Source organism: Rhinolophus hipposideros (genome assembly GCF_964194185.1).
Source record: "Rhinolophus hipposideros genome assembly, chromosome: X".
Taxonomy (NCBI): domain Eukaryota; kingdom Metazoa; phylum Chordata; class Mammalia; order Chiroptera; family Rhinolophidae; genus Rhinolophus; species Rhinolophus hipposideros.
This window is the reverse complement of record NC_138046.1, coordinates 87,227,561-87,249,944: the sequence shown is the minus strand read 5'-3', so window position 1 is coordinate 87,249,944 and position 22,384 is coordinate 87,227,561. Positions and strand designations below refer to the sequence as shown.

The 22,384-nt window shown below is 40.3% G+C and overlaps 1 protein-coding gene across 2 annotated transcripts in view; it reads right to left on the bottom strand.

Annotated features, from left to right (window-relative positions):
* The window catches only part of DGKK (diacylglycerol kinase kappa), a gene marked incomplete at its 5' end in the record, with an annotated part of 139,464 nt that overhangs the window by 13,193 nt on the left and 103,887 nt on the right, over positions 1-22,384 (bottom strand). For both annotated transcript variants that reach the window (XM_081042492.1, XM_081042493.1), the window contains 5 exons: positions 2,391-2,498; positions 9,366-9,462; positions 9,919-10,023; positions 11,555-11,774; positions 12,717-12,816. In XM_081042492.1, the coding sequence (XP_080898618.1) occupies positions 2,391-2,498; positions 9,366-9,462; positions 9,919-10,023; positions 11,555-11,774; positions 12,717-12,816 (630 nt within the window). The remainder of the gene's footprint in view (positions 1-2,390; positions 2,499-9,365; positions 9,463-9,918; positions 10,024-11,554; positions 11,775-12,716; positions 12,817-22,384) is intronic.

The following is a 22,384-nucleotide window of genomic DNA, read 5'->3' as shown; positions in this document are numbered from 1 at the left end:
GTAATATTGAGAAAGTAATGCTCATAAAGAGCTGTGAGCATAGCTTGCTGGTAGACACTAACTATCCTGGGAAGTGCCCCTCTAGGGGCTCAAGATTTCAGCAGCTTGGAATCAATTTCATTTGAAACATATGACTCTTAGAATGCAACTTCTTTGAACATTAACTTTTCTGGCAAAGTGGAGAAGTGGAGGGATTTTCTAAGACCTGTATATCAAACACTTAATTCAGTGCTATAGAACAGAGCTAAGTTTATTAGGTAGATTGTAGAGGAGGAGCCAGTGGAGAGAATATGGGAAAGGCAAGGATATCAGGAGACTTGGGGTAGAAGTGGAAAGGACAGGGTCCTGGTGACTGTAGGATCTCTGATAAAAGCAGGCAGGGGCTTACAATCACTAGAAAGGCTGGCTAGAGTTTACTATGAGCTTTTAAAGTAGAGCCACCACAGGGCATGAGTTTTGAAATGTAGAAGCTAGCACAAAATTATTTAGACTCTGTTCTGTAAGTTCTTTGGGCACTTTAGTTTCCTTATCTATAAAAGTAGGAGTTTAGTTATATGGATATGCAAAATACCTAGGCCAACCAAGACTGTTCTGAGAAAGAACAAAGTTGGAGGACTTTCACTTCTTAATTTAAAAACTAACTATAAAACTACACTCATCAAGACAGTGTGATAGTTGAATAGGATAGACACCTTTCAATAAAACAGAAGTGAGAATCTAGGAAAAAACCCCATATATTTGTGGTCATTAGATTCTTGACAAATGTTGCCAACACCATTCATTGGGGGAAAGAATAGCTTTTAAAAATGATGCTGTCGTGGGTCCGGACGGGTGGCTCAGGCAGTAAGAGCTCTGTGCTCCTAACTCCGAAGGCTGCTGGTTCGATTCCCACATGGGCCAGTGGGCTCTCAACCACGGGGTTGCCGGTTCAATTCCTCAAGTCCCGCATGGGATGGTGGGCTCTGCCCCCTGCAACTAAGATTGAACACAGCACCTTGAACTGAGCTGCCTCTCGAATGGCTCAGTTGGTTGGAGCATGGGCTCTTAACCACAAGGTTGCCAGTTCAACTCCTCGACTCCCGCAAAGGATGGTGGGCAGCTCCCCCTGCAACTAAGATTGAACACGGCACCTTGAGCTGAGCTTCCGCTGAGCTCCCGGGTGGTCCAGTTGGTTGGAGTGTGGGCTCTCAACCACAAGGTTGCTGGTTCGACTCCTGCAAGGGATGGTGGGCTGCGACCCCTGCAACTAGCAATGGCAACTGGACCTGGAGCTGAGCTGCGCCCTCCACAACTGAGACTGAAAGGACAACTTGACTTGGAAAATTCCTGGAAGTACAAACTATTCCCCAATAAAAGTCCCGTTCCCCTTCCCCAACAAAATCTTAAAAAAAAATGATGCTGTCGTAATTGGATATCCATGTGCATAAAGATGAACTTACACCCTTACCTCACACCACACAAAAAATATTAACTCAGAACAGATTATAGACTTAGATGTAAGAGCTAAAACAAGAAAAAAAATTTAAAAGAAAATTTAGGAGCACAATTTTAAGACCTTGGGTTAGGCAAACATTTCTTAGATATAGCATAAAAAACATCGTCCATAAAAGAAAATATTGGATCTCATCAAAATTTAAATCTTCTGTATTTAAAAAGATAGCATTAAGAAAATGAAGACAAGCAACAATAAACAAAGATAAGCAACGGGGAAACAATATTTGCAATCCACCTGTTGGATAAAGTACTTGTTCCTCAGCCAAGGCCTTCTCTGGGAAAGAGATTCTGGTGGCAGGTGGCAGGGGTGGTAGTGGTGGGAGGGGGCATGATTCTTTTTACTTGTGGTTTCAGTTTACCACAAGAACTCTGAGGCTGCTTTAGGGTTTGTCTGTAGTACAAAAGTACCCAAAGTTGCCAAGCAGGTTAACACTGGAGGGGGTAAAAAAATCAGTGGGCCCAAGAGAACCAGGTTAGAAACACCAAGAACTAGTCAGGTGATACTTTGCACCCTTGCCAAGCAAAAACAGACCAGAAGCCACTACTAGGACCTAGTCAAGCTCTCACAGACAGAACAGAGGTAGGCAATTTGCTGAATTGAGTCAATGTAATCTGTTTTCAATAACAGTAACCCAGTTAGCTGTGTTTATACAGCAACCCACTGGTCTAGACTGAAGGCAGCCCAAAAACATACCATCAGCGTGGTGCAAAGTATCTCAGACCAGGCCAACATTTGGGGCAAGCCGTTCCACTAGCCTAACCTTGGGATGGATATGTTTTACTTCCAGAGGACCTCTTTCTTTCTGTTCCTTGCTTGAGAGGTAGGGGATGTAGGAGTACACGTGTGTATTGTGACTGTGTGTCTGCATGTGGGGAGGGGAGCTTCTTTTACTTACTTATATTGTCCTGGGTGTTCATCTCTTCTGGCGTTGAACTCCAGAGAAATTTTAGCATCCAGTCCAATTCCAAAATAGTTGTTCATGACGCACCTTTCTTTGAAGCGTCTAAAATTAGCCAAAGGGAAGAGGACAGACATTGGTGCAGGAAAGAAGTGCCGTTATCATTAGTGCCGCTTCATATGCATGATCAACAACCACTGAGGGAAGGCCTCCTCTATGTTGGGCACAAGGCTTACCGTTCTTGAGAGGCACAGGTAGATGTACTATTGTGTTAACAAGTAGCTTTGGGAGCTGTAAGAGAGGGCACCCAGCTAGTTGGGAGGATTCAGTGGGACTGGGATTCATAAAGAAGTCATCTTTGGAGGCCTTCAGATACGAGTGGCCAATATTTTTTTCCGTATATAATAAAGGGAAATAGACTCATTCATTTATTCCTATAAAGAACTTTTGAGCACCTCAAATAAAAAAGAGAGTAAAGTCTGCTCTACTGTTTTCAGAGATATCTGAACTGCTTTATAGCACTTTTGTATCAAAGAGCAAAGTGTCCACACATTTGGGAGAAAAGACTGATAAAAGAAGACACACACACACACACACACACACACTGTTGAGATTACAAACACATGCTGTTTGCTTATTCATCCATCTTGAGTGTCGAAATCAAAACCAGTGGTGTGCTGGAGGCAGTTCGTACCAGCTCATGTCAGCTGCTTATACCTATCACTTCGCAACTCTGCATTCAACAGCATTATATCCGTAGCTTGAAATAGGCTATGCTGGGAGGGTTTATACCAGGCAATAAATCAAGGCATTTTCCCCCAGAGATCTGGTTGTTAACTATTTGCCAGCAGAACCTTGATCCACTTCATAGGCTGTGTAGATGCCTGACCAAAGCTAAAGTAGAACAACAGTGAATGTCAGTTATAATTAAACACACACACACACACACACACACACACACACACACGCACGCACATACTGGGGTGCCCAAAAACATACCATCAGTGTAATTTTAATACAGGTTTTCCTTTCTTAAAATGTGTATATATTTTTTAGCACCGTCTGTGAGTGTGTGTGTGTGTGTGTGTGTGTATTCACAGGATGTGGAGTACAGCGTAGGGAATATAGTCAATGGTATTGTAACAGCTATATACGATGTCAGAGGGGTAGTAGCTTGGGGGAGAGGGGTTATCACTTTGTGAAGGGTGTAAATGTCTAACTATTACATGGCTTTGTACACCTCAAACTAATTTTAAAAAATGAGAAAGAAAAACTCATAGACACAGACAATAATTTAGTGGTTACCAGAGGGTAAGGGGGTGGGGGGTGGGTGATGAGGGTAAGGGGGATCAAATATATGGTGATGGAAGGAGAACTGACTCTGGGTGGTGAACACACAATGGGATTTATAGACGATGTAATACAGAATTGTACACCTGAAATCTATGTAACTTTACTAACAATTGTCACCCCAATAAGTTTAATTTAAAAAAATGATACAATGAGGTCACAAGATAAGAAAAAAAAATTCATTAAGTAGGTCCATGAGACCTCAGGCATGAACTTAAGCCAATGGTGAAGTGGAAGGGAGTGGGGGCTGGAGATAGAAATAAATGGGAAGCTGCAGAAAACTTCAATAATTGCTAGCTATGTACTTCTTTTGGATAACTAAAAATGGGTACAGTGTAGTCACTCAATTATAACGAATTATTTAAAGTTCATTACTTAGTTGACCCTACATCTCTCCCATGCGATTTGCCTCCCTCAATCACAGTCCAGAAACTGGAGTTTCTCTAACTGATGTTCAACTGATCTCAATGGAACTCAAAATGAGTGAACAGGGTGAAACTTGGACGTTAGGAATATTCTAAACAGGTAGGGCTAGTGAGACAAACATCTTTAGATTTCCTATCTAGTCCCCTAAATGCCCATTTACTTTTTAGTACCTCGAATCATTTACTGTTAAGGGCAACAGTGGGAAAACAGTCCTTTGAAAATAGCAACAGCTAACATTTATTGTTTATAATAATAATAATAGTAGTAATAATAACTATTAACACACATATAGCACTTAACTATGGGTGCCAAGCACTGCTCAATGCAACTACTTTGCATATATGAACTCAATGAATATAACAAACCTATGCGGCAGGTTCTGACATGAGCTCCATTTTACATGTGAGGAAACTGAGGCTCAGATTGGTTAAGATAGTTGCATAAGATCACAGAACTAACTAGTAAGCAGAGTCAGGATTTGACTCTAGGTATGCTTACACTATACTCTTTTTAAAAAGATTTTTATTAAAAAAATAGCTAACATACAATATTAGATGAGTTTCAGGAGTATGCCATCGTTGTTCAACATTTATATACCTAAAGAAGTGATCACCATGATAAGTCTAGCAACCATCTGACATTGTACTACGCTATCATAATATTATGGACTCTATTCCTTATGCTGTACATTACATCCCCATGACTTATTTGCTTTATACCTAGAAGTTTGAACCACTTATTGCCCTTCACCTTCCCCCCCCCCTCACTTTTTAATTTTTCAATTACAGTTGACATTCAATATTTTATATTAATTTCAGGGGTACAGCATAGTGGTTATACATTTACATAATTTAAGAAGTGACCCCCCCCCAACTAGACTAGTATCCATCTGGCACTATACACAGTTATTACCATATCATTGACTACATTTCCTGTACTTCATTTGCACGCCCATGACTATTTTGTAATTACCAATTTGTACTTCTTAATCCCTTCCCCTTTTTCACTCTGCCCCCACCCCCATCTATCACCCCAACAAATCTAGTCCCCATCTGACACCATACATAGTTATTACAATATTATTGACTACATTCCATATGTTATACCCTACATCCCCATGACTATTTTGTAACAACCAATTTGTGTGTCTTAATCCCTTCCCCTTTTCCACCCACATTCCCAACCCCCCTCCCATCTGGTAACCATCAAAATGTTTTCTCTATCTATGTGTTTGTTTCTGTTTTGTGTGTTTATTTTGTTCTTAGATTCCACATATAAGAGAAATCACATCAGATCTGTCTTTCTCTGTCTGACATCCTCCATTCAGCATAATACCCTCCAGGTCCATCCATGTCGCCGCAGATGGCAAGACTCCATTCTCCTCCATGACCAAGCAATATTCTATTGTATATGTGTACCACTTCCTCTTTATCCATCGACAGACATCCAGACATCTTGGCCATTGTAAACAATGCTGCAATGAATATATGGATGCACATGTCCCAATTGTACACCTGAAACCTATGTAAATTTATTAACCATTGTCACCCCAATAAACTTTAATTAAAAAAAAAAAAGAAAGAAACCCAAAACTGCTTCTTTGGATAAATATCCAGAAGTGGGATTACTGGGTCCTTCTTTGTCTCTTGTTATAGCCTTTGTTTTAAAGTCTATTTTGTCTGGTTTAAGTATGGCTGGCCACCCCAGCTTTTTTGTTTGTTTCCGTTTTCATGAAATATCTTTTTCCATCTCTTTACTTTCCATCTGTATGTGTGTGTTGCAATCTGAAGTCATTCTCCTGTAGGCAATATACGAGTATGTAAGGGTTTTGTTTTCTTATTCATTCAGCCCTTCTATGTCTTTTGATTGGAGCATTTAATTCACTTACATTGAAAGTAATTGTTGATAGATATGTAGTTATTGGCATTTTATTATTCATAATTTTGATCTCCCCCCTCCCCCCGCCCCGTCTTAAAGAAGTCCCTCTAACATGCCTTGTAATACTGGTTTAAGGGTGATGAACTTCTTTAGGTTTTTCTTGTCTGGGAAGCGCTTAAATTGTCCTTCAATTTTAAATGACAGCCTTGCTGGGTAGAGTACCCTTGGTTGTAGATCCTGGCTTTTCATCACATTGAATATTTTGTGCCAATCCCTTCTGGCCTGGAAAGTTTCTGTTGAGAAGTCAGCTGACAATTTTATGTAAACTCCCTTATAAGATACTAGTTGCCTCTCTCTTGCTGCTTTTAGGATTTTCTTTGTCTTTAACCCTTGCAACTTTAATTATAATGTATCTTGGTGTGGGCCTGTTTGGGTTCATTTTATTTGGGACTCTCTGTGCTTCCTAGATTTGTGTGTCTATTTTCTTTGCCAGGTTAGGAAAGATTTCAGTCATTATTTCTTCAACTAGTTTCTCAATCCCTTGCTTTCTCTCTTCTCCTTCTGATACCCCTATAATGCAAATGTTGTTACGCTTGATGCTGTCCAGAGGTCTCTTAAACTTTCTTCATTTTTGGGGGATTCTTTTTTCTTTTTGCTGTTCCAGTTGGGTGTTTTATACTACCTTGTCTTTCAAATCCCTGATTTGATCCTCTGCTTCATCTAATCTGCTGGTGATTTCTTCTAGTGCATTCTTCATTTCAGTTATTGTATTCTTCACTTCTTTTTTAATTAAAGTTTATTGGGGTGACAATTGTTAGTAAAGTTACATAGATTTCAGGTGTACAATTCTGTAATACATCATCTATAAATCCCATTGTGTGTTCACCACCCAGAGTCAGTTCTCCTTCCGTTACCATATATTTGACCCCCTTTACCCTCATCTACCACCCCCTCCCCACTTACCCACTGGTAACCACTAAACTATTGTGTGAGTTTTTGTTTCATAATTTGTTTGTCTTGTTTTTTTGTTGTTTTCAGTTTTACATACCACATATCAGTAAAATCATATGGTTCTTGACATTTTCTGTTTTCACTTCTGACTGGTTCTTTTCATGGTTTCTAGTCCTTTGTTATGTTTGCTATCTCTTTGTTGAAGTTCTCACTAAGTTCTTTGAGTATCCTTATAATCATTGTTTTGAACTTTATCTCTGGTAGGTTGCTTGCCTCCATTTCATTTAGTTATTTCTTCTGGGAAAAATATTTCCCAGAAAATATTTCTCCGTTTCATTTAGTTATTTTCCTGTTCTTATATTTGGGAAGTATTTCTTTGTTTCCTCATTTTTGCTGCCTCTATGTGTTTCTATGTATGAGGTAGATCTGTTATGTCTCTCTGTCTTGGCCAGGTGGCCTTATGTAGTAGGTGCCCTGCTTGGCCTTGGCATAGTCTCCCTGGTCACCTGCTTCTGGTGCTCCAGAAGTGTCCCTTGTGTGGTTTATGTGTGTGCCCTCCTGTTATAGTTGAGCCTTGATTGCTACTGGCACATCAGTGGGTGGGATTGACCCCCAGGCTGACTGACTGTGGGATTTGGCCACATCCACAGCTTATGGGCTGCTATGTTGGGGGCATACCCCATTGAGTGGCATTCACTCCAGCAGGCTGTGGTGCCTGTTGAGACCACCCTTTGTGTGTGCTATTTGTGGAGCTAATCGGGTGGTGCTCTGCTGTGGTCTGAAGCCAATCTCCAGGTATGTCGATTCTGGGGCCTCTTGGGAGAGCTGCGGTGCAGGCCCTGGTCACCCACTGCATGGGGCCAGCCAGGAACTACCTGGTAGCAGCAACAAAGTGATGTGCAGTTTTTCACTGCCTGTGCTAAACTTGGAGTCACGTGGGAAAGGCCACACTTTGAACCGAGGACAGCTGCCACCAGTACCAGGCCTGGAGTAGCTCCGCAAAAGGCCAGGACACCTTGAGGCCTGCTGCCACCTGCCAGATCCCTTAAGGTTCAGCTGCTGCTACTGCTAAAGCCCTAAGTGGTATGCAAGTTGTATAAGGCAGGGTCTCAGGGAGTCACTACAGTGGGAAGTGTTGTTGTGGTCACTAGGGTAATGTAGACTCTAGTTTGGTGCTAGTGCTGACCTGGAGCTACTCAGCAAAAGTCTCCGAGCACACCGAGGCAGTTGTCGCCTGCCTGGGGCCTGTGGACTCCTGTAATTTTCCAAGAAAGAGTGCAATGTGGGTGGGCTGGCTGCTTGCGGAGAAAGTGCCTCTGGCGTTGGAGGAGTTAGGTGGGGCAAGATCCCAGTGAGTCAGCAGGGTGGAGCCCTGGATTTCACCAGTCCAATCAGATTCACATTTGTTCTTAAGCATAGAGGGAAGGCTCAATACATTAAAGATGGCAGCCGCCTGATGGCTGCATAGCAGGAAGACCGCACACAGGTAAAATGGGACTGTCCTCCAGCCCTGGCCTCAAAACCACACACCTCACTCTGCTCCCAGTATGCCTCTGATGCCCCACGAGTCACTGACCCCCAGACATCCTCTTAAAGTCTGGCCCATGCACAGACTCACTTGCTCGCAGGCACTCACCTTGGGCTCCAGGGTGGGGGAGGCACTTTCTCCGTAAGTAGCCAGCCCACACACCTTGCACTCTTTCTTAGAAAATTATAGGAGTCCACAGCCCCCAGGCAGGTGACAACTGCCTCAGTGTGCTCGGAGACTTTTGCTGAGGAGCTCCGGGCTCAGCACTACCATGAAACCAGAGTTTGCATTACCCTGGTGACCCCCCAACTGGAGCCTGAGGTGAGTGCCTGCCAGCAAATGAGTCTGTGCATGGGCACTTTAAGAGGACGTCTGGGTGTCCTGCCGCCTCCTGTCCCACCCATATGGTTGGAAACCCCACTGTTTTTCACAGCCAGATGTTGTGGAGGCTCCTCTTCCTGGCACCAGTACTCTGGGATGGGGAGCCTGAAGTGGGGCTGGTGTCCTTCACTCCTCCCAGGGAACCTCTGCGGCTAAGGTATCCCTCCCAATTTTCATCCACCACATGGAGATTTGGGATCAGCCCATTCCATGTCTTTGTCCCTTCTACCAGTCTCGATGTGGCCTCTCCTTTTCATCCTTAGTTATAAAACTTTTGTTCAACCAGACCTCAGATGGTTCTCCAGGTTGACTGTTCTATAATTTAGTTCTAATTTTAATGTGTTCACTGAAGGAAACAGGCAGTGTTTATCTACTCCGCCATGCTGGATCGCCTATATTATGCTCTTAACCAGAGAAAGGAAGAAGCCATAAATAAAGTGATAGAGCTAAAAACTTACATAGTTTCAGGTTTAAAATGTAAGTGTTCCAAATTTAGGTTATCGAGGTCTTCGTTTTTGAGAGAAGGCATAGAAGACAAAGTGCCATGACGAGAACCTAGACACAAAAGACATTACCTTGGTGTCAGATGCAAACTAGAAAGCCATCCCCATCCCACTTGTATTTCATCCTGTTTTCTCTGTGGGAGTAGGGTCAAGCTCAATGACTTAGATAACATTCACAGTTCTCATTCCAAAAAGGGATCATCTTGGATGGACAGGGACTTCCACTGAGAGGATAGTGATCCTGGGCTGCTTGCTTGCTGGCAGTGAAAACAGCTTCAAATCTTGGGTTTCATCAGGCCAGCCTTTTCAAAGGACCTAATGGGGTCATTACTTCTAGACACTGGCCTGGGATCCTATAGTGTGAGTTTTCTGGGGAAAATGGGGGATGTCTACTGAAGAGTAGGATTATGGCTAAAGTAAGATATATGAAAGCACACCTTTATTCCCTGGGCACTAGAAGGCAGTGATGAAGGCTAGAATAAGAGAAGAAGAAGAGAAAGATCCTTACGGTGTCTTGGGCTCGTCTGGCTAATATCTTCTGAGTCATCTTCCAGGAAGAAAGTTGAAGTAAAATTCTTAACTGATATTGTCTGTCGGGTTTGTTCATCTAGAACTATAGAGAAAAAGTGGTGGGACGGGAAAGGGAGGGGAGAGCAGGGGAGGAAAAGGAAGGAAAAGGGAGGGGATGGAAGGAAAAGGAAGAGAAGGGACCGGGAAGGAAGAGAGGGCTTTTCTTGAGCATCCTTTTTATTTAGTTAATACCAGTCAGTGTGTGGGCGGACAATGGAGACTCTCATTTGATTATCACCTCTCCTCCATGATAATGTTTGTAGTCTCAGCTTTCTTAACAGTGTTTCCCTGAATGTCTTTTCATATCCATGCCTGAGCTTTCTCTGCTTTACTTGTTACTTTTCCTGTCACCCAGTAAATGTGGTTATGAGTAGAAGCTCACAGAGGCCAGTGGTGTGTGTGGGAGGGGCAAGGTGGAAAACCCTCTGCTCTTCTACCTCCATTCTCACCTCTTTGTTAATTTATTTATTCACATGACTTTTGTTACAAACTTGAGCCTCTAGGACCATGCCATTCTTTCACTCACATGTCTCACCCATGCCCAGAATATTTAAGAAATCTCATCCTTTTTACCAGCACAGGTTCTAAGCCTGTGCCAAAACTCATAGGTTCAATCCCTATCCTACCAGGGGTGCTTTTCTCTGTCCCATGGCCACAAATCGCACTTGTAACTCTGACTTATGTGCTGGTGGAGCAAGCTGAGGATTGGTTGTGACAGGGTTGTGGCTATGTCAAATAAATCTGATACCCACTGCTTGGAAACTAACTGTAGAAATAGAGAAAAAACTGACTGTTTAATTCTTTCACAGTGCAGAAGAGAGATTTCCTTTCTTTCTTGGAAACTTGGCTGAGGTTTTGCCTAATGGTACCAAGGCAGGAGAAGTTGCCATGGCTAAAAGTCAAAGGGACTTCCTTGCTACATGGACTTATTCTCAATTCCAATAGATCAGGCAGAATACACTTGGTCTTATACCGTCTTCTGATCTGTTTTTCAAAGAAACATTGTGGGGGAACAAGTGGGAACAAAAATGTTAAATTAAGAACTTGGAGGAGTTGAAAGTTTTCACACTCAGTTGGAAGCTTGCATCTTGTCATGAGTTGTGGGAAATGGCAATCAATTCCAGAGCTCCCAGAACCACTCTCAGGGCCCTTGTGCCTGATTAATACCGTGAAAGGCATGCAGAGATGAATACTGCTTTCTTTCTAAAATAGTTACAGGCTTGGTGGTTGGACGGGAAGAGGAACAGGTGGGAAAAGAATTCCATGGCTCATGGTGGAAGCTGACAGAGCTTGAAGCAGCTGTAATTGTTTAGAATGAATGTTAGTTCCAAAAATAAATGAGAAGCAAGAGTTGAATGGCTGGGAGGTAGGAGGATGCAAAGGAGTTACTTATCAGGACTGACACTTTTCAAATCAGCAGAGTCTGAGGATTGACTTTGGATGCTATTTGCATGAAGACTCTAATCAGGTTTTGGTGGTGGAGTCAAATAGAAAATCCAGAGAGAGGGAGACCAGTAGACCATCTACTGGAACCTTCACTTTCCCCTACTTCAATCACCACCCTGGAACCTTACCTTGTTCAACTTGGAATATGATGAGTTTCAAGGATTTCTGGAGATTCTTGGCCTTTGTGGCCAGCTCCAACTTGCACTTGGCTATGTGGTCTATTTGAGGGACGAAGGGCTTTCCATCTGCTTTGCCACTGTGTGTACGTTGTGCAGCACTTGTCTCAACTGCTGCTTCCTCAGCCAGTGCACCAATCAGGACACTGAGCTTGTCATACATTAAATCGCTCTATATAGAGAGGAAGGAGACAGGGCATTGCTGTGAGGGACCAGTGCATGAGAGGACAGAATAAGGACATGGGTGGTATGGGGAGAGATGAGGAGGGGTAGTAGTTTGCCAGGAACATTGAGCGTAGAAAACTGCTTGTTGGGAGATGAAAGTTTTGGAAAAGAAGTACTTGAGTAGATGTGATAACCAAAGAGTATTAGGGAATCAAACAGATATCATTTGTTTCTGAGCAGCTGTGGGAATCAATGTATGTTGTTGAGCCTTCGTTGTGTCAGACTGGCCTGTAAAATGGTATGTAATATGGCAAAATTGCAAAAAGATAAACATTTCTGGATTGGTGTTTTCATGGGCATGCTCCTATGGAAATGGATGTGCCTCTGCAAGGGTGCCTGGTGTCTGCCTTTGTATATGGGTATGTTTGGGGATGTACTGAGTGATTATGGCTTGATTCCTAGCTCCATCACTTAATAGTTTGTGATTTCAGGAAACTTACCTAACCTCTGTGTGCTTCTATATTCTAGGATTTTGAGGATTAAATAAGTTAATACATTAAAAGTCCTTAACAGTTCCTAGAAGAGTAAATGCTATATATATGTTAGCTATTGTTGTTACAGAGATGAATGTGGGTGTATTACTAGCATGTATTTGTTTGTACATATTTCCAAGCATGTATATACATGCTTGATGTACATTTGTGTCTAGGTGTGGACAGGTGCTTGGTATATGGTTAGGTACATGGTACATGTATAAGAATGCATAGTGCCACTCTTTATTTGGTGAAAGATGGACATTTGATGAGTTGGACTTTCCCCATCAGTGAGGCTTACTAGCTGCTCCTCCCTGCCTTTCTTTTACAATTCCCAGTGAGAGGCACATTTACTTTTATTAAAAAGGGGGCTCTGGCCACACAAAGAGTACAAGGCAATAGGAATGGAAACTTACTTTCAAAATCACAGACTCTATTGCTGTATTGTTCTGTTTTATCTGACTCCAGGCCTTTACAATATCAACCACAAAATCTTCCACTGAAGAGCACAGGAATCTGGAAAAATAAGATAGATGGCACAATGTGACATGGACCATGAGATCCAGAGCCTTCTCTCTTATAAGGTCATTAGTCTCCATTTTCTTCCTCTTTTTTCTCTCTGTCTCTCTTTCTTGATCACTCTTCCCTGCCTCTCCATTCCCCTTCTTCCCCCCACTCTCTATCACCTCAATATTTGTCTTTTCTTTTTTTAAAAAAAAATTCACTAAAGTACAGCTAACATACAGTGTTATATTAGTTTCAGGTGTACACTATTGTTATTCAACATTTATATACCTGAAGAAGTGATCACCACGGTAAGTCCAGCAACCATCTGACACTGTACAATGCTGTCACAATATTATGGACTGTATTCCCTATGCTGTACATTACATCCCCATGACTTATGTGTTTTATACGTGGGAATTTGGACCTCTTATTCCCCTTCAACTTGTTCCCCTTTTCCAATTTTTGAATTACAGTTGACATTCAGTATTAATTTATATAAAATTTCAGGTGTACAGCATAGTGCATAGGCATTTATATAATTTAAGAAGTGACCTGCTGACTAGTCTAGAACCACCTGGCACTGTACATAGTAATTACCATATCATTCACTATATTCCCTATGCTTTACTTTACATCCCCATGACTATTTTGTAACTACCAATTTGTACTTCTTAATCCCTTCACCTTTTTCACCCTGTACCCAAAACACCTCCCACCAAACACCTCCCATCTATCACCCTGATAGATGTAGTACCCATCTGACACCACACATAGTTTTACAATACTATTGGCTATATTCCTTATGCTATACCCTATATCCCCATGACTACCGTGTAACAACCAATCTGTACTTCTTAATCCCTTTCCCTATTTCACACTACCCCTAACCCCCCTCCCATCTGGTAACCATCAAAATGTTGTCTATTTCTATGAGTTTGTTTCTGTTATATTTGTTTATTTTGTTCTTTAGATTTCACATATAAGCAAAATCACATTGCATCTGTCTGACATACTCCATTCAGCAAAATATCCTCCAGGTCCATCCATGTCACCGCAGATGGCAAGAACCCATTCCCTTTCCTGGCTGAGCAATATTCCATTGTATATATTTACCACCTCCCCTTTATCCATTCATCCATTGATGGACACCCAGGCTGCCTCCGCATCTTGGCCATTGTAAACGATGTTGAAATGAACTTATGGAGGCACACGTTGCTTCAAAGTAACATTTTAGGTATGTTCGGATAATTACGCAGAAGTGGGATTACTGGGTCCTTCTTTGTCACTTGTTACAGCCTCTGTTTTAGACTCTATTTTGTCTGGTATAAGTATTGCTGCCACAGCTTTTTTTGTTTGTTTCCATTTTCATGAAATATCTTTTCCCCATCCCTATACTTTCAATCTCTGTGTGTTTTTTTATCTGAAGTGCATCTCTTGTAGGCAGCATATGTAAGGGTTTTGTTTTCTTATCCATTCAGCCACCCTGTCTTTTGATTGGAGTATTTAATTCATTTACATGTAAAGTAATTGTTTATTTTATTTTATTTTATTTTCAATTTATTGGGGTGACAATTGTTAGTAAAATTACATACATTTCAGGTGTACAATTCTGTATTACATCATCTATAAATCCCACTGTGTGTTCACCACCCAGAGTCAGTTCTCCTTCCGTTACCATATATTTGATCCCCCTTACCCTCATCTCCCTCCCCTCACCCCCCTTAGCCTCTGGTAACCACTAAACTATTGTCTGTGTCTATGAGTTTTTGTTTCCCATTTGTTTGTCTTGTTCTTTTGTTGTTTTTGGTTTATATACCACATATCAGTGAAATCATAGGGTTCTCTCCTTTTTCTGTCTGACTTATTTCGCTTAGCATTATACTCTCAAGATCCATCCATGTTGTCACTAATGTTCCTATATCATCTTTTCTTACCGCGGAATAGTATTCCATTGTGTGTATGTACCACAACTTCTTTATCCATTCATCTATTGAAGGACATTTTGGTTGTTTCCATGTCTTGGCCACTGTAAACAAAGCTGCAATGAACATTGGAGCACACGTGTCTTTATGCATAAATGTTTTCAGATTTTTTGGGTAGATACCCAGGAGAGAGATTGCTGGGTCATACGGTAATTCTATTCGTAATTTTTTGAGGAAACTCCATACTGTTTTCCATAACGGCTGCACCAGTCTGCATTCCCACCAACAGTGTATGAGGGTTCCTTTTTCTCCACAGCCTCTCCAACACTCGTTACCATTTGTCTTGTTGATGATAGACATTGTGACTGGGGTGAGGTGATATCTCATTGTGGTTTTTATTTGCATTTCTCTGATGATTAGTGATGTTGAGCATTTTTTCATATGTTTATTTGCCATTTGTATGTCCTCTTTGGAGAAATGTCTCTTCAGGTCCTCTGCCCATTTTTCAATTGGGTTGTTTGTTTTTTTGTTGTTGAGCTTCATGAGTTCCTTGAATATTTTGGATATTAGCCCCTTATCGGAGGCACTGTTTGCAAAAATCTTCTCCCATTCAGTTGGTTGCCTCTTTATTTTGTCGATGGTTTCTTTTGCTGTGCAGAAGCTTTTAAGTTTCATATAGTTGCATTTGTTTATTTTAGCTTTTACTTCCATTGCCTTTGGAGTCAAATTCATAAAATGCTCTTTGAACCCAAGGTACATAAGTTTAGTGCCTATGTTTTCTTCTATCCAGCTTATTGTGTCAGGTCTTATGCTTAAGTCTTTGATCCATTTTGAATTCATTTTGGTACATGGTGACAGATAGCAGTCCAGTTTCATTCTTTTGCACGTGGCTATCTAATTTTCCCAGCACCATTTATGGAAGAGGCTGTCTTTCCTCCATTGTGTGTTTTTAGCTTCTTTGTCAAAAATTATCTGTCCATATTTATGTGGTTTTGTTTCTGGGTTCTCAATTCTATTCCATTGGTCTATGTGTCTGTTTTTCTGCCAACACCATGCTGTTTTGATTATTGTAGCCCTGTAGTACAAGCTAAAGTCAGGGAGTGTGATACCTCCAGTATTGTTCTTTTTTCTTAAGATTGCTTTGGCTATTCGGGGTCTTTTGTGGTTCCAAACAAATCTGATGATTTTTTGATCTATTTCTTATTTCTTTTAAAAAATGCCATTGGGATTTTGATGGGGATTGCATTAAATCTGTATATTGCTTTGGGTAATATTGCCATTTTAACTATGTTGATTCTTCCCATCCATGAGCATGGAATGTCTTTCCATTTCTTTGTGTCTTCTGCAATTTCTTTCAAAAATGTCTTATAGTTTTCAGTATATAGGTCCTTCACATCCTTGGTTAAGTTAGTTCCTAGGTATTTTATTCTTTTTGCTGCAATTGCAAAAGGAATTGTTTTTGTATTTCTTTTTCTGAGATTTCATTGTTAGTATATAGGAATGCAATGGACTTTTGTACGTTGATTTTGTAGCCAGCAACTTTACTGTATTCGTTGATTGTTTCTAATAGCTTTTTGGTGGAGTCTTTAGGGTTTTCTATATATAGCATCATGTCATCTGCAAAGAGTGACAATTTAACTTCTTCATTCCCAATTTGGATGCCTTTTATTTCTTTCTCTTGCCTGATGGCTCTGGCAAGGACTTCCAACACTATGTTGAAAAGCAGAGGTGATAAGCGACAGCCCTGTCATGTTATTATCTCTTTAAATAGGTTTTATTTTTTTATGTATTATTGTTATTTTTATTATTTATTTATTTATTATAACTTTTTTATTAGTTTCAGGTGCACAAAACAATGTAATAGTTAGACATTTATCATTTATATCCTGCACACAGTAACAACCTCCCTCCCCCCATCCACTACCCCTCTGACATTGCACATTTCCACAAGCAATTACATTTCCACTGTCTCTATTCCTAATGCTGTACTCCGCTTCTTGTAAATGTATACATAATGTTATATATACATATATATATATATATATATATATATATATATATATATATATATATATATATAATTGTAGTTGACATTCATCATTGTTCAGCTTCAGCTTCAGGTGTACAGTGCAGTGATCAGGCATCTACATCATCTCTGAGGTGGTCTCCCTAATGAGACAAGCGTCCATCGGATACCCTACAAATTCCTTGCTTTCTCTCTTCTACTTCTGGTACCCCTATGATGCAAATGTTGGTATGCTTGACGTTGTTCCAGAGACCCCTTAAACTCTCCTCATTTTTTTGGATTCTTTTTTCTCTTTGCTGTTTTGATTGCTTGTTTTCTGCTACCTTATGTTCTAAATCACTCATTCGAATCTCTGCTTCATCTAATCTACTGCTGATTCCCTCTAATGTATTCTTCATTTCACATATCGTATTATTTATTTCTGACTGTTTTTTTTTTCTATCTTTATTTTTATTTTTTCCTATCTCTTTGTTGAAGTTCTCCCTGAGATCATTAAGTATCCTTAATAACCAGTGTTTGGAACTCTGCGTCTGGTAAATTGTTTGTCTCCATTTTGTTCAGTTCCTTTTTTGGAGTTTTTTTTTCTCTCTGTTCTTTTATTTGGGAAATGTTTCCTTTTCTCCCCATTTTGGCTCCCTCCCTGTGTTTGTTTCTATGTATTTAGGTAGGGCTGCTATGTCTCTCAGTCTTATGTAATAGGTGGCCTTATGTAATAGGTGTCCTGTGGGGCCCACTGGTGCAGTCTCCCTGGTCACCAGAGCTGGGCGCTCCAGGTGTGTCCCTTGTGTAGGTTGTGTGTGCTTTCCTGTTGTAGTTGAGCCTTGGTTGCTATTTGCACATCAATGAGAGGAATTCGCCCTTAGGCTGATTGGTTGTGAGGACTGGCTGTGACTACAGTGGAGAGCAGGGTTTGCTTTAGTGGGGCTCTGGTGCCTGCCCAGGCTGCTGTTTGGGCATGGTGTCCTAGGTGGTGTTCGGGTGATGCTTTGGCCAAATCCGAAGCTGGCCTCTGGGCCCACCAGACCCAGGGCCTCCTGGGAGGGGACACACTGCAGGTCAAGGTCAGCCTCAGTATGTGCCCTGACCAGGGCCACCTCACATAATCCACAAAGCAATCCAGAGATGGCAGCAGCCCGCACTTTGCTTGAAGGTGCCTTGATAGGCCACACTGCAAACCAAGGCCATTAGTGCTGGGCTTAAGGCTGCTCAGCCAGAGGTACAGGACACACTGAAGCCAGATGCTGCTTGTTCAGGTTTTGTGAACATTTGAGTGATTTTAGGAAAGTCTGCAACATGAACCAAGGCAGGACGTTTATATGAAACAGCTATTGGAAGCAGCTGGGGTGTACCCAAAAATTGGGTGGAGCATGGTGTCAGGGAATTGTTAGGGTTGGGAAGACGAAAGGTGATAGACAATTTGATAGAGACTAGATATAGCGTCTGCCTGTGTCTGCATGCAGGGAAGGGGAGGACTCAACAAAGAAACAATGGCTTCCTCATGCTCCTTCATCCGGGAGAAAGCTGCCCTTCTAGCCTTCAGCCTGATTCCAGAAAATTCAGTTTCTTACCGCACATCCCCAGTGCCCCCCACGCTGCTACCCCAGCACTGGAGCTCGGAATGAGTGAGTCCATGAACAAGTAAGTCTGTGCGCAGACCCTTTAAAAGGAGCATCTGGGAATGCAGCTGCCCTCTGTCTCACTTAGCCACAATCTCTGCTGGTTTTCACAGCCAGAAGTTATGGGGACTTCTCTCCCCAGAACTGAAACTCTGGGCTGGGGCCCCTCATCCTCAGAGGTGACATCCACAGCCGAGATATCCCTCCCAATTTTTAATGGTCACATGTGGGTGTGGGACCTTGCCGTTCTGTGTCTCTGCCCCTCCTACCAGTCTTTTTTTTTAATGTTTTTTAATTAAATTTATTGGGGTGACAATTGTTAGTAAATTTACATAGATTTCAGGTGTACAATTCTGTATTACATCGTCTATAAATCCCATTGTGTGTTCACCACCCAGAGTCAGTTCTCCTTCCATCACCATATATTTGATCCCCTTTACCCTCATCACCCACCCCCCACCCCCTTACCCTCTGGTAACCACTAAATTATTGTCTGTGTCTATGAGTTTTTGTTTCTCATTTGTTTGTCTTGTTCTTTTTGGTTTATATACCACATATCAGTGAAATCATAGGGTTCTCTGCTTTTTCTGTCTGACTTATTTCACTTAGCATTATACTCTCAAGATCCATCCATGTTGTCACAAATGCTACCAGTCTTGAGGTGGCTTCTTCTGTGTGTCCCATAGGTGGCTTCTTCTGTGAAGCCCCTCCCCCCCATAGATGTAGGGCTTCAGTTCAGCTGGACTTTAGGTGATTCTCAATAATGGTTGTTCTGTGATTTAGTTGTAATTGATGTGGTCCTGAGAGGAGGTGAGCCCAGCATTTATCTACTCCAGCATCTTCACCGGAAATCCCAATATTTGTGTTTTCTGCTCCTTTCATGTACAGATGCAGAAATATGCAAGTATCTAAGAGAGTTTAACTAGCATTTCTTAGTCCTAAATCTGAATTTCCAGAAAACAGAATTCATTTGATCCACCTTGGGTCAGAATTTGACCACGGGTCAAATCAGCTATGGTTCAAGGGCCCAACCAATTTATTATTTTTGGTTTTTTTGGGGGGGAGTGTTACTTTTATACTTTTTATTTATTTATTTTTTGTTAACTTTTTTTATTAGTGTCAACTACAATTATGTGTGTGTGTGTGTGTGTGTGTAGTTACAAGAAGTGGGGGGCTCAGCAAATTTAGTACAAACATAATGACTTTGGGGGAACACTCCCTGGAGGGAGTGTTTCTCAATGGAGAGTGTTGTAGACTTGGTAGTAACTCTCCAAGAATCCCAGGAAGAATGAATGATCTACACATTTAGAAGGGGAGAATGTGTTGTTCAGGCTATAAAAAATCAACTGTGGTAGGTACTACAGAGACCTTTCCTAGTGTCAGATGGAAAGTAAGGTATCCCTAATGTAGTGAGCTATGTATGCTATGCTCTTGAATGGTGTGGATTGTTGTGTTTGCCTTTCATAACCCTTCTTTTTTTAATTTTTGAGTTACAGTTGATATAAATTATGTTAGTTTCAGGTGTACAACATAGTGATTAGACATTTAGATACATTACAAAGTGATCACCGCAATAAGTCTAGTACCCATCTGACGCCATACATAGTTATTACAATATTATTGACTGTATTCCCTGTGCTGTACTTTACATGACTGTTTTTATAACTGGCAATTGATAAATCTTAATCTCTTCTCCCTTTTCACCAATTCCCCCAACCCCCTTCCCATCTGGCATTCCATCAATTTGTTCTATGTATCTATAAGTTTGTTTCTGTTTTGTCTGTTCATTTATTTTTTTAGATTGCACATATAAGTGAAATCATATGATATTTGCCTTTCTCAGTCTGACATTTCACTTAGCATAATACCCTCTTGTTGTTGCAACCCATCCATGTTGTTGCAAGTGGCAAGATTTCATTCTTTTTCATGGCTGAGTAATATTCCATTGCATGTATGTACCATACCTTATTTATCCAATCATCTATCAATGGGCACTTAGGTTGCTTCCATATTTTGGCTATTGTAAATAATATTGTAATGAACAAAGGTGTGTATATGTCTTTTCAAATTAGCATTTTGGATTTCATCAGATAAATACCCAGAAGTGGAATTGCTAGGTCATATATAGTAGTTCTATCTTTATTTTTATTTATTTATTTTCAATTACAGTTGACATTAATGTTATTTTATATTGGTTTTAGGTGTAAAGTATAGTAGTTAGGCATTTATGTAATTCATGAAGTGATTACCCCAATTAGTCTAGTACTCACCTGGAATTATACATAGTTATTACAATATTATTTTTTTTCTAAACACACATTTTTTTATTGCAGTTAATTGAGGCTGAGTTGAAAACATGAATAGGGATTTCAGTTAATTAATACTTCTGTAGAAGCAACAGGAGCAACTATACATGGTTTCTGATACTTTGAGCTATAACAGATTTATAATAAAAATATTTTTAAATGTGGACTGTACATGAATGTAGGAAGGAAAAAAATCTCATCCTCCTACCACTTGGACAACCATTCTTAATATTTTAGTGTACTTATGCTCTGACTTTTCTGTACATGCATTTTTTACATACTTGAAATTGTATAAAACACAATACCTTTTTAAAACAAAAGCACATTCTCCCTATTAACTCTGTCAATATTCTTGTTATATTCCCTATGCTGTACTTTATATCCTAGAGATTATTTTATAATTACCAATTTGTACTTCTTAATCCCTTCAGCTTTTTCATCCAGCCCCCCAGGCCCTCTTCCAACTGGCAACCATCAATTTTTTCTCTGAATCTGTGAGTCTGTTTCTGCTTTGTTAGTTAGTTTGTTTATTTTATTCTTTAGATTCCACATATAAGTGAGATCATATAGTGTGTGTCTTTCTCTGTCAGACTTATTTCACTTAGCATAATACCTCCCAGGTCCATCCATGTTGTCACAAATGGTAAGATTTCATTCTTTTTTTTTGGCTGAGTAATAGTCCATTGTATATATATATACCACACTTTCTTTATCCAATCATCTATTGATAGGCAATTAGGTAGCTGCTATATTGGCTATTGCAAATAATGCTGTAATGAGCATAGAGGTACATATATCTTTTCAAATTGGTGTTTTGGATTTCTTCAGCTAAATACCGAGAAGTGGAATTGCTGGGTCATAAGGTAGTTCTATTTTTAATTTTTTGAGGAACCTCCATACTGTTTTCCATAGTGGCTGAACCAATTTGTAATCCTACCAACAGTGAATGAGGGTTCCCTTTTCTCCACATCCTCGCCAACATTTGGTATTTATTAATTTATTGATGATAACCATTCAGACAAGTGTAAGGTGATATCTCATTGTGGTTTTAATTTGCTCTTTCCTGATGATTTGTAATGTTGAACATCTTTCCATATATCTGTTGGATCACCTGTATTTTTTTGGGAAAATGTCTAATCAGATATTCTGCCTAATTTTTAATTGAATTTATTTGGGTGTAATGTGGTATAAGTTCCTTATATATATTTGGATATTAACACCTTGTCAGATGTATCATTTATGAATATCTTCTCTCATTCAGTTTTGTTTTTTTATTTTGTTTTTGGCTCCTTCACTGTGTGACCACATTTTAGTTCGACGCAGCCCCATTTGTTTAATTTTTCTTTTGCTTCCCTTGCCCAAGGAGATTTATCCCCCCAAAATATCACTAAGAGCCATGTCAAAGAATTTACTGACTATGTTTTCTTGTAGGAGTTTTATGGTTTCAGGTCTTACATTTAAGTCTTCAATCCATTTTTTGAAAGTACCTTTTAAAAATTTTTCAGTTATAGTTGACATACAATATTATGTTAGTTTCGAGTGTACAACATAGTGATTAGGTGTTTATATAACTTAAGAAGTGATCACCCTGACTAATGTAATACCCATCTGATACCATACATAGTTATTACAATATTATTGACTATATTCCCTATGTTGTACTTTACATCCCCATGACTCATTGGTAACTACCAATTTGTACCTCTT